Source organism: Mus caroli, chromosome 7 (assembly GCF_900094665.2).
Source record: "Mus caroli chromosome 7, CAROLI_EIJ_v1.1, whole genome shotgun sequence".
Classification (NCBI taxonomy): domain Eukaryota; kingdom Metazoa; phylum Chordata; class Mammalia; order Rodentia; family Muridae; genus Mus; species Mus caroli.
In genome coordinates, this window is record NC_034576.1 from 58,869,127 (window position 1) to 58,885,027 (window position 15,901).

At 39.2% G+C, this 15,901-nt stretch overlaps 1 protein-coding gene across 2 annotated transcripts in view; it reads left to right on the forward strand.

The window, feature by feature from the left end:
* Oca2 (OCA2 melanosomal transmembrane protein) overlaps positions 1-15,901 on the forward strand; it is a 266,465-nt gene that overhangs the window by 13,369 nt on the left and 237,195 nt on the right. The window contains exon 2 of one of the 2 annotated variants that reach the window (XM_021168684.1): positions 3,956-4,219. In XM_021168684.1, coding sequence (XP_021024343.1) covers positions 3,975-4,219 — 245 coding nt within the window. In that variant the 5' untranslated portion in view covers positions 3,956-3,974. Of the gene's footprint in view, positions 1-3,955; positions 4,220-15,901 lie in introns of those variants that run through there. The other variant, XM_021168683.1, reaches the window with a different exon arrangement.

The window sequence follows — 15,901 nt, forward strand, 5'->3', positions numbered from 1 at the left end:
CAGATGAATTTGCAGATTGCCCTTTCTAATTCGTTGAAGAATTGAGTTGGAATTTTGATGGGGATTGCATTGAATCTGTAGATTGCTTTTGGTAAGATAGCCATTTTTACAATGTTGATCCTGCCAATCCATGAGCATTTCATGGGTGTCTTAACCTCCTTGGGTTGTAGTTTTCCTTCTAATATCTTCTGTATAGTTGGATTTGGGATAGACATGTAGAATATATTGTTTTCTCCATCCATGGTAATTGAAAATTTTGCTGAGTAAAGTAGCCTGGGCTAGTATCTTTTGTCCTTTAGAGTCTATGGAACATTTGTCCTGGCCCTTCTGTTCTTTTTAGTCTCCATTGAGAAGTCAGGTCTGCCTTTATGGGCTACTTGTCCCTTTTCCCTTGCAGATCTTAGTATTCTTTCCTTATTGTGTATGTTTAGTGTTTTACCATCATATAGCAAGAGGACTTCCTTTTCTGGTCCAATCTCTTTGGCGTTTTATATGCTTCTTGTACCTTTATAATCACCTCTTTCTTTAGGTTAGAAAATTTTTCATTTATGATTTTGTTGAAAACATTTTCTGGGCCTTTGACCTGAGAATATTCTCCTTCTTCTATTGTTATTATTTTTAGGTTTGGTATCCTAGATTTCCTGGATGTTTTGTTTCAGAAATTTTTTTGATTTAACAGTTTCTTTGACTGATGAACCTATTTCTTCTATCATACCTTCTATGCCTGAGAATCACTCTTCCAACTCTTATATTTTATTGGTGAAGCTTGCCTCTGTAGTTCCTAACACTTACCTAGATGTCCCATTTCCAGAATTTCCTCAATTTGTGTTTTCTTTGTTGCTTCTATTTTCATTTTTTAGATCTTGAACAATTTTATTTGTTTTCTTCAACTTTTTTTTAGCTTTCTTTAAGGAGTTTATTAATTTTTTCATTTTTTTCTTTTCCTGGATTTTTGTAAGAAATTTATTCATTTCCTCTTTACAGACTTCTATCATCTTCATAAAGTTGGTTTTAAGGTGTTTTTCTTGCTGTAGTAGGATAGCTGGGCTCTGGTGTGGCATATTGCTCTAGCTGTTGTTGATTATGTTCTTATGTTGGCATCAAGGCATCTGGCTTTGGAGTGATTATAGGTCTAGGTTCTGATTTCTTTCTTTTTTTATTTTTTTTAAGATTTATTTATTTTGTGTGAGCGCACTGTTGCTGTCTTCAGACACACCAGCAGAAGTCTGTGCTCTTAACTGCTCTTAACTTAACTCTTAGCCGCCTCTCCAGCCCCTAGGTTCTGATTTTTGAGTTTGTCTTTGTTGCATGGATGTTTTGTTTTGTTCCTTGGTTTCTGTCTCCTCTCTGGTATTCTGGCCTGTGTAGACTCTGCTTGAGCCTGGAGTCTCTGCTTGAGTTGGAGGCTGTGACAAGATGGACAGGGAGGGGAGAAGGATGGGTGTAGGTGGTAGAGCACTGAAAGAATGGAGGAGGTCTGCAGATGGGTGGTCTACCTGGACTTCTGGCATGACTCTTATTACACAGAGTCTCTACCTAAGTTGAATGCTATGACATGGGGATGGTTGGGAAGGGGTTGAGGATAGGCTGGGGAGGCACTGAGGAAGTTGGGGAGGTTCACTGGTGGGGAGCCTACATGAACTTCTGGCAGTAGGTGTGGCCTTTGGTTGAGCAAGGGGTTTCTGCATGAGTTGGGGGCTAGGATATGTCTATGAAGAAGGGGGATTGAGGGAAGAGTTAGAGAGGACACTGAGAGAGTAGAGGTGGGTAGCCTTCCTGGAGTTCTGGTAGCCAGTGTGACTTCTGGTGGAGTAGGGGGTCTTTGCCTGAATTTGGGGACCAGAACATGGTGACAAGTGAAGGTGGGGGATTTGAATTAGTGTTGGGGGACACTGAGAGAGTTGGGGAGGTCTGTAGGTGGGTAGCCTACCTTCTGGTAGGCTTCTGCTCCTGCTTTTAGTGAAATAAAATATATAAGCATATTCTGCCAAGACTCTCCATCATAGTGATCTGCAATTTGTTTTTTTGTTTTTTTTTTTTTTTTAGTCAAACATGGCTAGGCAATGCTGGGCACAAAAAAAATGTATAGGCTTCTTTCAATGTCAATATCTTTTCATATTTGACATAAATTTTAACTCCTCTAGGCTTGGGTCTAGTTATGTTAGTCAGCTTCTCATAACTATAGCAAGTGCCTGAGGAAAGCATAGTTACAAAGAGAAAGGTTTTATTTTAGTTCCAAGTTTCACAGGTGTAGGTCTATGATGGGTGACACCATCGCTTAAGGTTGGTGATAACATATATATATATATATATATATATATGTATGTATATGTACATCTATAAATATATACACACATATACGTATATACATACACACATGTATATATATATGTATATATAATATGTGTATGTATATGTTGTATCTATATATGCATATGTACATGTACATGTTTAATGGTAGAACATGTCTCAGAAAAATCCCCTTATCTCATTGCCAAGAAGGGAGAGAGAAAGGAGGAGATGGGACCCCATGGACTTCTTTAAAGTCATGTCTTTTTAAGATCTCTCACTAAACCTTACCTTTTAAAGGTTCTTCCTTGTCCCAGGAGCCCCATGGGTTAAAGACCAAGCCTTTAACATGTGGGTGTTTTGTGAACATTCTAAATTTAAAGTGTAACTCTTGTCCACTTAGCTGCAGATATAGCTTACTTGTTCTGTACTTGTTTGGAGTCTAGCTGAACCCCTACTCAGCTTTGATCCACAGGAATCCCATCTCAAAGTGTATGGTGGATGCTGCAGATAAATCCAGGCACCAGGAGCAGTGATAACACATACTATATTAACTACAAGAGAAGCTCAAGCCTTTGTTTCTCAGCTTTCTAAAATGTACTCAGGCATCCTTAGTTTTGTAGAATCTGTTGACAACAAACCAGGTTGCTACAAAGCCAAGGCTTTTTTCTTGAGTTATTGGATGCTATAAAATGTGAAAAATAAAAGCAGCAACTAATTTCAAGTAAGCTCCAATGGCAGTTACAGTACATTTCCTCATCTTTATAGCAGTTATTACCTTCTCAATTCAATTAGAAGCAAAACCAGTAAACATCGTAGTACAAAGAAAGAGAGAAAGATGAAAACCTTCAGTAATCTATACCATCCCTAGTCAGAGGCAGTGGTGCTTTGAAGAATATGTCTGTTTGATCTGATGTTCTGCACATATAATCTATGCATGTTTGTTTTAATAGAAATATCACATATCATAGGTTGTCTTTTATGTATATTCTTAATATTTACTATTATCACTGAATATCCATCTCTATAACTTTTATGGTCACATGGTATTTCATACTATGCACATCCCAAACTTTATTGTAGTCTAAATCCCAGTACTAAGGAGGGAAAGTAGACACAAAGTCCAACCCCCAACTAAGAAGATTTTTGCAAATGATATCTGCTGGAAAAAAAAGTAAAATTACTTTTCTCCGATGTAGTGACACTGGGTATATCATCCACACTACAGAGCAGGTCAAATGCCCAACATAAGCTTCATAGCTCTGTGTGTGTGTGGTAGTTTGTTTTGGTTTTCTTTTTTTGTTGTTGTTTGTATTGTGTTTTGAGCGAGAAAGGGCATAAAATTGTATGGGCTAGTAGGTGGGGAAGAGGTAGGAGACATTGGGGGAGGGAAAAAGAATATGACCAAAATATATTGTATGTAAAAAATAATAAATAAAAATTTAAAAATAAACACATAAAATGTATCATGTATCATTTCTATTATAGAATGTGCAAATCACTGCTATCATGAAATGGCTGAGATATCACTCTTTGGAGACACCCACATACTGTCTTTTGTGTGAGACTTGAATTTTGGACCACTGGAAGGGCAGTGTTTTAAGTACCCTCTGGTTGTATAGTTTTCCTTTCAGCAACAGTAAGTGCTTCTTTTTGTTTGACTCAGACACATCAGCAACGGGGACATGCGCCTAGAGAACAAAGATATCAGGCTGGCCTCAGCCATGCTGGAAGTAGAGCTACACCAGACATCTGCTTTGTCGGTTCCAACTTGCCCAGACCCAGGACGGCTGCTGACCGTCAAACCCGCTACCAGTAACTACAAGCTGGGCCAGGCAGACCCCTGCATCCCATATGCTGGCGAGGCTGCTGGGAAGAACCTCTGTGTTCCTGAACATACAGAGTTTGGCTCATTCCTCGTGAAGGGGAGGTGAGTGTGAAACAGTCCATGTAATAGATATGTAATAGGCATGGAGTTGGTAAATATTAAGTTTCTACAAACATACTTTCCCACCATTTTATGGGAAAAATTTTCAGAAAAATTTCAGACATTCTAACTGAGATTAAACAGAGTCTCAAAGTGTTAACTTGAATTTCTCTGTTACCTGAGTCTGCCGAGTACTCCTTCAAGTAATCGTTTGGCTTTTAAGTTTCTTCTTTTCAGAATGTCCATTCAGTTTCTTAGCTTATTTATTGATTGTTTTGTTTGTAGTGTTTTGTGTGTGTGTGTGGGGTAATTTTTACAGGTCTCTTTATATTTTGTGTACTAATCCCTTCATGATGGGCAGTTGGTAAAATTATTTCACATGTTTTGTTTCTTTAGTGATTATTTTGAAGCTGTGGAGAATTTTTCTTTAGTTTCATGCGCTTTTTTATTTTTAATTTTACTTTCTTTGGGCAGTTCTTAGGGCTATTTTCTGTGCTACTGGAGTTCTGGTTAAAAATCCCTGCCTATGTAAACTGAGGAGTTTTGAGTAAGAATGGCCTACACAGGCTCATATTTGAATGCTTAGTTATCTGAGAGTGGCACCATTGGAGAAGAATTAGGAGGTGTGGCCTTGTTGGAGTGGGTGTGGCCTTGTTGGAAGAGGTATACCAATGTGGGTGGGCTTTGAGGCCCATGCCAGGCCTAACTTCACTTTATCTCTGCCTATGGATTAGGATGTAGCTCTCGGACTTGCTTATCTTCCACCATGCTCCCCACCATGATGACAATGGATTAAAATTTTGAAACTATAAGCAAGCCTCCAACTAAATGTTTCCTTTTGTGATAGTTGCTTTGGTCATGATGTCTCTTCACAGCAATAGAATAGTGAGTGACTAAGACACTGATATACTTAAGTGTCTAGCCTATGCTTTCTTCTAGCGATTTCAAAATTTCAAGTCTTACCCTAAGGTCTTTGCTCCATCTTAACTTGATTCTTGTTTAGAGAGAGAGACATGGGTCAAGTTTCATTCTTCTAGAACTCTATTTGTCAAAGAATCTGAGTTTTCTGGAATGTATGATTCTTAAAGAATGATGCACTTTGTCAAAAGCTTTTCTATATTGACTGAGATGATCCTGTAATTTCTCTCCTTAAGTCTACATATGTGCTGAATTACGCTTTTTGATTTGCACATGTTGATCAGCCTTGTGTCCAATAGAAAATAAAACAGTTGCTTATGCTGTATGATCTGAATGCAATCTTAAATTAAAATGTATTCACCTCTACTGGCTTCAGACTTCGAACTATCAAACTCTAAGCTAATTCTCAGTTGACCCGGGATATCTAATGGTGGGGCTATTTGTCTTCTCTCACTTCTTGTCAAAGTCAGAATCTTGCCACCTGCACCCTTTGCTAGTCCTCTAGTTCTACAAAAACCACCTTTCTATGCCTCTTATTCCCCAGTAGCTACAGTAAGCAAAATTGAAACTCTTCCACCTGTGGATAGTTCCTGCTGTTGGGCCACCAAGGAGCTTAGTTATTAACAACAGATTCTGTCAAGATGGTGCCCATCTGATGCCCTATAATCATACAGTATGACAAAGTGGGATTTCTCTCCACTCCTGATCCATCTTCCAGAGGAATCACTGTCTTACTGTAAGTAATAACTGGACTTGAGGCATATGAGCGCTGTAGGCTAATTGTGAGGGTAGGAGTGCTTAGCTTTCATCTCACTTGCCTGAGTCCCTTCTCTGCCAGGGAACTTGTTGGCTGTTTTTGGCTAGCTTCTTCATATGGAGTATCTTTATTCCTGCTTTCCCTCTATCTCAGTCTTTGGGATAAAGTCTGGTTTCTTACTCAGACACACTCCTTCACTGGCTCTCACAGAAGCACCAACTCGCTCCGAAGGTCCTCAGCACTGTTAGGAGTCAATTGCTTGCTGCTATTGTATAAGCTCCTGCTCGTCACAGTCTTTCCATAATTAACTCTCATCTTCTCTTGTTCTTTATCATGTTTTCTATAGCCTTTTGAGTTTTTTTTTAGACTTCGTTTTTCTTTTTTCTAATCTCTAAACAGACCCCTCTGCCCAGTGTCCAGCTTTTGGGGACACTTTATCCTGGATCCTTCTGGGAGCACATTGGGGCTGCTGATAAGAGGCCTTTAGTATCATGTATGCATGCATGTATGTGTGTATGTATATATATGTGTGTTTATGTGTGTGTGTTATGTGCCCCTTCCTGCTGAGGGGGACAACAGTAATAGATTGTTTTTTTTAAGCCTTTTGGGAAGAAGCCATAACTAGGCTTGAAATTAGGGATACAGTCACTGTGACTTCTCTCAGAAAAACTCTCATGGCTCCTTAGTGTCATTTTTAGCAACTTAAATTTGCAGTTGATACTTGTCAGATGCTTCTGAGCATTGGCTCCAGGGTCAGCAGCTTTGGCATTTGCACATCTGCTGCAACCTGCTGCATCAGGCTCTTGAAGGGCAACAAGTATTCTACAGGCCAAGACAGACAACAGGGCTTCCTCAGGTCTCAGGATGCATGAGCCATCACCATGCAGCCTCTATCAACCCCTGCTTCAAGGATGAACCTTGGGCCTGGGTTAAGAATAGAATGCCACCCAATAACCCCAAGTCTGTCTAGCTACATACTTAAGGTCTACTCTGCCTTGAAGACTCTCTTGATGCCTTCTGTGATGCCTTACCTGGCAGCTTTAATGGGCAGGAGCTAACCATCTCTCTGCTCCTTAAAATAGTCTCTTGGTGTCATGCTTGTTGATAGCTGAGTGTCACTTGACTGGTTAAAGGAATTGGCCAGTGGATTCTTGCCATTTCCTTCTTCCCCAATCTACAGCACTGTCTTTAGGTCAGTTTCCAAGGAAGAAGGGTAGACCACAAGCTTTTAGGAAATACAGATTTGCAAAACTTAACATGTGTTAGTTTTGAATTTCATATAACGGTGTTTTCTTAGTAGCTCTATGAGATTTTTTTGTTAATTGCGGATGTAGGTGGAGATACAGCAGCAGTACAGTGCTTGCCTAGCTTGCTCTGGGTTCAGTCCCTAGTACTGAAAACAAAGGCAGGAACGACTCTGTAGGATTTGAAAGCATCACACAGTTACAGCTGGTGTTTTCCTCCAGCCTATTTACAAATGTCTGATGGGTGCAATTCTTTCGCGTTTCTCAATCAGTTCTTACTTGTTTCCTTTCTGAGCTGTATTGTCATTTGCTTTGCTCTGAGGCCACCAATGCTTATAGTTACAATGAAAGCACAGAAGGGTCATGCAGTCTCCTCTCTGCAACTGTACTGTCATTAGCACACAGCTGCAAGAGTTGGTGGTTTACACGTTTCCAAGGAGCTATTTCTTTCTTCAACCATTAGCTGGAATGTTAATTAATTCCATCTGGTGTACAATTCACAGTAACTTTTGACATCTGTCAAACATTTTATAAGTCTGTGGCAAACTCGGAATCCTCTTTATCTTTTAATTTAAAAATTTTAATGTTTTTGAGGGTTTTGTGCACAAATATTACATTTACGGAGTTTCTACTCCTCCCTCTCCTCTCAAATTCTGCCCATGTCCTCTTCACTGAATGAAGAATGAGGACATGACTGATCCTGAGGAATAGTTGAGGTGAAGGTTTTATCATAGATATGAGGGGGAAACAGCCAGAGCATCTGGAAGATTCTAGAGTGAACCATAGTGGAGGGGAGTGAGAGAGGAAGAGAAGAGAGAGGGGGGCATCTATGAGAGGAGCCTTGGATCTAGAGGCCAAGAAAGGAACTAGGAACTAAGAGGGTAGTAGTCAAGATGGCTGGGTTATAGAGGAATCAGAAGCTGGGGGAAGGGAAACTGAAGCCCAGCCTCTGGGTTAGGGAGGTTTAGGGTAGGTTGTGGTGTGAGAAGTGCTGGGAGGAGCCACTGGTACTGACTGAGACTTGTCCCAGTTTGTTTGAGACTTAACACTCACTCCCTCTCAAATTCATATCCTCTTTGTTTAAAATTATTATCTATATCTATCTACCTCCTGTATGTATGTATGTATGTATGTATGTATCTATCTACCTATCTACCTATCTCTATCTATCTATGGCATTTAGGGCTGATCCTTGAGAAGGAGTAGATTGATATTCTCTCTGCCTTTCTGTCTCTCTTTCAATATCCATCTCTTGCTTGCAGCTCTTCATCTAGAGGTAGGGTCTTGTGAGATTTCCCTCATCTGTGTTGTCATGTCAACTGATGTTGTCATTATGGAGATCTAGCTTGGGCAATCCTAAACAAGAGAGTTCATTGGCTCAGCTTCCCTGTCATAGATAGAAGACACCATCTCCCAGCAGCTTCCTGGGCCTCTGGCTCTATCGATTTTTCTCTTCTCTTACAATATCTCTCTTCTGGGATGTTCCCTGAGCCTTAGGAGTAGGGGCTGTGTGTAGGTACATCAGTTGAGGCTGGGCACCCTATGGCTTGGTGTTCTCTGAAAAATGATCTTCATCTGCTGCAAAAGGAAGCGTCTGTGATGAAGAGTAAAATACTTATAAATACAGCTATTTAGAAGCTGTGCTGGTTTATGAAAGTGGCAAATGCTACATGTTCTCTCTGTGGTGATTTGAGTAAAAATGGTCCCCATAGATCCACAGGGACTGGCACTATCAGGAGCTTTGGCCTTGTTGGAACAGGTGTATCCTTGTTGGAGTAGGTATGACCTTGTTAGAGGAATGTGTCACTGGGGGCAGGTTTTGAGGCTTCGGGTGCTCAAGCCAAGCCTAGTGTGTCTCATTTTCTCTTTTGCTGCCTGCTAATCTAGATGTAGGACTCTCAGCTTCTTCTCCAGCACCATGTTTCTCACCGTGATGATAATGGACTAAACCTCTGAAACTGTAAGACATGCACAATTAAATTAATTTTCTTTATAAGAATTGCCATTATGGCATCTCTTCAAAGCCATAGAAACCCTAACTAAGATGCTCTCTTATTTGTTTATCTTAGCTTTGAGTCATTAGACATGAGCATATAACTTGGAGAAACCACAGACACCAGAGAGAGTAAAATGGGACCAAGGGGGTGAAACTGCCTCTTAAGTGTGTATTTTTACAGTCAAAGATTAGTGTAGCCCTAAGACCTTATCAGTTTTTTGTTGCAGTGGACAGTTGTTAGTGCAGATCAAAGTGGAGAGAACGAGTGTCTGTGGAGTGCTTGTTGAAAACGGGATGTCTGTATCTCACCCCTGCCCCAGGTTTAGGACCACATCTGAAGACACAGCAAAAGTATTATAAGAGCCAGAGGTTGGGGAGGACTGGACTGAATTAGTGTCTTCTAGACATGACAGGACCACTGAGTTCATGGGCACACAAGCAACATTTTAGTGTGGAACGGAAGGGGCTCCTGAGCCCCAACCCTAGCCGAGGAACTGGTCCATGGCTTCTTGGGGGAGGAGAGGCAATTTTCTTAAGGGTGCTACTCCCTCACAGTGAATAAATGGGTTGCACAAACAGGACTCAATTGTCTATTAAAAAAAAAAACTGAGGTCACGAAGTTGGGAAGGGGAAGTGGGTGGGGGCTAGATCTGGGAGAAGTTAGCGGAAGAAATGTAGGGTGAATAACTAAAAAATACCATATGCATACATAAAATTCTCAAAAAGCAATAAAATATAAAAAAATAAAAACAAAATAAAATGCCAGCTTGTATGTTATAAGTATTAAAATACCTTTTCAATTGCTGTTATGGTGGTAAAATGTATTAAATCATTTAAATATTGTTTTATAAATATATAATAGATATAATGAACATCTACAGTTATATATTATATATATATATATATATATACTTTGGCATATATATATAAATATATATATATATATTTTGGCATATATATATATATACATATATATACACTTTGGCATATATATATATATATATATATATATAAATATATATATATATAAACTCTAATCTTTTTTCAAACAAATTTTATTTCTGACAATTTTATGTATGTGTTATATTTTAATCAGTTTATCCCATTATCTTCTCTTGCTCCTTCCTGTTGAATGCCTATTTACCCCAATTACTCTTTTTTTGTTGTTGTTCTTCACTCACTGAGTTTAAGGTTGCTTATGTGAGCATGGGTGGAAGGGCATTTACTGTTGTTGACAAGTGAACTATATCTATGCTGCTGCTGCTGCAAAAAAAGTCTCCTTCTTCCCTAGGAACCATAAATTTCCAATAACTTCTCAAGGAAGGGTGGGTGGACCCTCACGAATCCTTCCCTGTCCATGCTAGGATGTTGTCAGGCAAAATCTTTCCACAGCACTCTCTTCCACCCTCTAGCTCTTGCAGTCTTTCTGCTCCCTCTTTGACAATGTTCTCTGAGCCTTGAATAAATAACCATTGAACAATCACCTATTCTCAACACTTTGACTAGTTCTGAATTTCTTCAGTAGCCACCCATTCATTGCAAAACAAAGCTCCCCCAAGTAGGGAGCAACACTAATCTATGGGAATAAATATAAATATATATTCAGGAGGCAGCTTGAATAGCACAACATTTCCACTTAGCCAAAGGGCAATAGTAACTTCCCCACAGGCTTGTGATATCCCTAGCCACAGGCTTTTGACCAGATTTAAAGTCCCAGGCATGGATCCTCTCAGGTTGGAGTGGGTCTTAAATCCAGGTAGAAAGCAGTTGGTTACCTCTATAACAGCTGTACCACTATTGTGTCAGTGGACACATCTCATTTGGCTCTCAGTTGTATAGCATATAGGGTTCACAGATGGGTAATACTGTTGATTAATTTTCTTGCCCAGCAGTCTGCATTGCATAGCATACAACCATCTAGCACTGTGAAAACTAGCTAGAAGAGGTGAGTGAAGGTAATGGTAGAAGGCTGAGCTTTCAGTCCACTTCCAGGTTGATTTTTCTGTGTCCTGTAACCAAAGCATGCAGTGTCGTCAGCAATAGGGTCATACTCTCTATTGCTGATAGACAATCAAGAGCAGTGGCAATAATGTGTGTTGTTTTGGGGCCTCAAGGATCAGTCTGACTAGTAACTTCTAGAGAGGTAATCTGCCCACGACAGTGAAATTTTAAATAATCTGTGCCTTATTGAAATAGCATTATCCATCTACATGAAGTACCTCTGTTTAAACTCTATCATCAACATCATCATCATATCATCATCATCATAGTTTTTAAAACTAGCTTATAAAATTAATTTCCCTGTGGGTTTTTTAATATACATTTCTAGCTTTGGTTAACTCTCTTGCAAACCCCCTCTTTCTCCACATTCTTCCACCCTTATCCACACGTAAGCTGTTTTACCACTAGCCCCTTCTACTTTCTGGCATATATATTCTCCTATTCACCTCCTCAGCACCTATTTCCCTGGCTGTCATGCTCCAATTCTAGCTTTCTAACCTCTATCAAACACACACATTTGAAAATTTAAAGCTATGACCATATGTGAGTGAGAACGTCCCACATTTTGTCTTTCTGAACCTGACTTGCCTCACTTGAAAAATATAATTTCCATTCATTTTCCTGAAAATTTAATTTTCTTTACAGCTGAATATAAAATTTCCATTGTTTATGTACCATGTTTTCATCTTCCATTAGTCAGTTAATGAACATCTAAGCTGATCCCATGTCTTAGCTGCTGTGAATAGAGCAGTACTCAAGATGGATGAACAAGTAGGTATCTGCACATATGGTAGGATATAAAACGCAAGAGTGGTATAGCTCGGGTGTATGGTATTTCTTCTACCTTTAGCCACGTGAGAAAACCCAACACTCATTTCCATAATAACTGCATCAGGTTACCTTCCTGCACACAGCGAATAAAGGCTCCCCCTTTCCCATAGCCTCTTCAGAATTTGTTGTCCCTAGTTCTATTGATGGTGGACATTCTGACTGGGGTGAGATGTGATCTCTTGTAGTTTTAATTTGCACCCCCACCCCTGACTGCTAATGATGCTGAGTGCTTAAAAAAATCAGTAATTTGTACTTTTTTTCAAGAGTTCTCTATTCAATTCATTTTTGTTTTGCTAGAGTTGTTTTCTGTTATTTTTGGTTCTCTGTATAGTCTAGTTACCAATCCTTGTCTGAGGAATGCTGAGGATTTCCTCTGACTCTGTGGGCTGTCCCCGCCCCCTCCCCCCACTGCTGTTTCCTTTGTTGTACACAAGCTTCTGAATTCCATGGGTCTCACTGTTGCTGAAATAAGGCCACCCCACTGGGGACCATGGTCCCATAGTCCTCACCACTGATTACACTTTGGAGGGTTTTTCTTGCCTTTTCCTTCACCAGTTTCCTTGTTTTCAGTTTTTTTCTTAAGTTATTTGGTCTTTCTTAAGTTATGGTTATTTCATCACTGTGAGAGATGAAGACTGAGTTCATTCTTCTTCATGTACAAATCCAGTTTTCCCAGTACCATTTGCTGAAGACCTTACATTTCCTCTAATGAGTATTTTTGGAATTTCAGTTAAAATGTATAATTCAGGGGCATTAATAAGACTTAAAATGTGTAATCATTACATTTATGTAATACTAAAATGTTCCCATCTCCCTATACAGAAATTTTATGTTTAGTAAAATGGTGGCTCGCCATACTCTTTCCCCTGCATTGATATCACACATCTACCTTCGGTCTCTATTTGCTGATTATAGCTATTTCATGAAGGTAGGGCTGGACAGAACTTATTCTTTCACTTCTTGTTTATCTACTCAGTAGGTACTCAAGCTTCATTATAGCAATTTACCACTTTTCTTTGTTCTTCTTTTTAATTTTAAAGGTTTTAAATATTAACTTTATTATAAAAATACTTGGAAATAAACACTAAATAAATCACTCCCATTTTTGTTTTGAATTTTTTTTCTAGATAGGGTTTTCTGTGTAAAATCATTAAATCTATCATTTTACAGCCCTGTCTGTCTTAGAACTCACTCTGTAGAGTTGTTGGCTGGACTCAAACTCAGAGATCCATCTATCTCTGCCTCCAGAGTGCTAGGATTAAAAGCATGCACCACCACCACCCTTTTCTTTTCAAATAGGGAAATGATATTCCATTGTCTATATATGCTACTCTTTGCTTATTTATCTATTTGTCTATTTATTTATGTGCACAGCTGTGTATGCAGATGCATATGTGTGTGCATGTGGAAGCCAGAGGTCTACATTTCCTCAACTGTGTCTCTACTTTATTTCTTTTTGAGAAAAGGTCTCACTGAAGCTGGAGCTCACTTGTTTGGCTAAACTAATTGGCCAGCAAGCTCCATGGACCCTCTCTTTTCTGCATATTTCGTGTTGGATTACAGGTGCATGCCACCCACCTCTGATTGTTTTCAAGGGTACTGGGTCATCCAAACTCAGGCAGGTCCTTATTCAGGCAGTAACCACTTTACAAACCAAGCCGTCTTCCCAGACTTCAAATGATAGATTTAAGACCACATATACTAATTTTCACAGATAATAATCATATTATCTGTGAAAAATTATATAATTGGATAAAAACTATCAATATTGAGCTATATGCTGCCATCAAAGGACCACTATAAGCATGAAAGCAACTTGGCTGGAAGCACCAGCAGTGCTAAAATGGATAAAAAGAAAGGAAGAAGGGATGGTTAAGAGCAAATGTCAGAAATTGCATTAGAAGAATTATTTTCTGAATCAAGAGCTTTTACAAAGAGAGGGTAGACTATAGTGAAAGAATGTTATCTGGGATGAAGAGGCCACATGAGGTAGTCAGTTTATCAAAATGGTATTGTCCAGGCTTGTGAACTTAACCACAGAGCTTCAAAATGTATAAACAGAAGCTGACCCAACATAGGAGGGAGTCACAGAAATCTTAATTCCTTCATTTGGCAACTATTTGAAAACTCAGACAGAAAATTGTTGAAACTTTGACTGGATCCAAGGCTCAAATCACATGCCAGAGAGTATTGTGCCTGCAAACTCTGATTCTATCTTCATCTTTAGTGCCAGTTGAGGCTAGTGCTGGGCTTTTATTGGACCACCAGGTCAAAGAGCTGCTCTATCCTGATGGGCTAGCATGTTTTAAAAAAGAGCCTAGAAAACATGGTATCTGTGTGGACTGGTCCTGCATTCCCTAAGAATACTTAGGTTCTTAATATAAAATGGCATGGCATCTTCATAGACTATGTCATTCCCCTGCAGACATTACTTCATCTATAGATGACTACTTATACCTAATGCAACATGAAAACTACATAAATAGTTATTATAAAACATTGAGTAGGAAACAAGGGACTCTGTACATTAGTATTGATACAAACACTGTAGGTAGTTGTCCAATATATTGATACAGAAGCAGTGATATGGAGAGCTTACTGTATACCAGAGTTACCAAAGCTGGTATATATTTCATAGACAGAGTATCTAATTAATCTTCCTTGAAAGAATGCTTTGGGGGGCATACATTTATTTTACATGCAATTAAATATACTTATCTCTTAATTAATTACCCTAGACTCAAGTCCTTACATTATTATAATATTAATGATCACATTTCTGGGCTTACAGGATAACTAAACTGAACGATTTTTTTTCCCTGTGAATGATAACAATTGTTTGAATAATGTGTTCATTGCTCACTAGGTTGACATGTGAAAACTCATTTATTACAGTACAGAAATCCTTCCAACATCACTATTTGCATTTCACTTGTTAGCTTTGAAAAGGAAGGATCATGTCTAGTATGTCTGGGAAATTGCTTAAGTCTTAGGTTGAAAGGTTCTATATGACTACCTATGTATGAGCACAGAGAGATTAGGCATGGGTGTGTGTTTGTGTATGTGTTGTGTGTGTGTATGTGTGTGTTGTGTATGTGTGTGTGTGTGTTGTGTGTGTATGTGTGTTGTGTGGGTGTGTATGTATTGTATGTTGTGTGTGTGTATGTATTGTGTATGTGTGTGTTGTGTGTGTGATAAGTATGTGTGTATGTGTGTTGTGTGTGTGTGTGTGATATGCGTGTGCATATGTATGCATGATATGTGTGTATATGTTTGTGTAGGTATATGTGTGTGTGTGTTTAGCATTTATTAAGTAGTAACTTTGACAGCAAGCTGGCAGGAATAGTAATGAATGTTTAGTTTTTTTTCTAAGATTTATTTATTTATTATATGTAAGGCATCAGATCTCATTACAAATGGTTGTGAGCCACCATGTGGTTGCTGGGAATTGAACTCAGGACCTCTGGGAGAGTAGGCAGTGCTCTTCACCATGGAGCCGTCTCTCCAGCCCTCTTCTCTCTAATCTCTTTATTTCCAAGTCCCTGGCTTTTCCAGTTTTTATTGACAAGGCAGAGAATAAATGATGAACGTTATTTACACAAACCTGAGACAGAAGATTCTTCACACATGCATTACAGTGCCAGGCCCAGATTGCAACAAGATGTGAGGGCAGAGAAATCAGCACTTGAACCACACAAGGGTAAACTTTACACAGTGCACAATATCATTATGCCTACAGAACTGTGGTCTTCACAAGAGCAGCACATGCTGCTAACTTGTGAGCTGTCGCTCCAGCCTGGTTGGTATTGCCTTTTTTTACATTTATTTATTTATTTATTTGATTAGGTATTTTCCTCAATTACATTTCCAATGCTATCCAAAAAGTCCCCAATACACTCCCCCGCCCCAGTCCCCCACCCACCCACCCCCACCCCTTG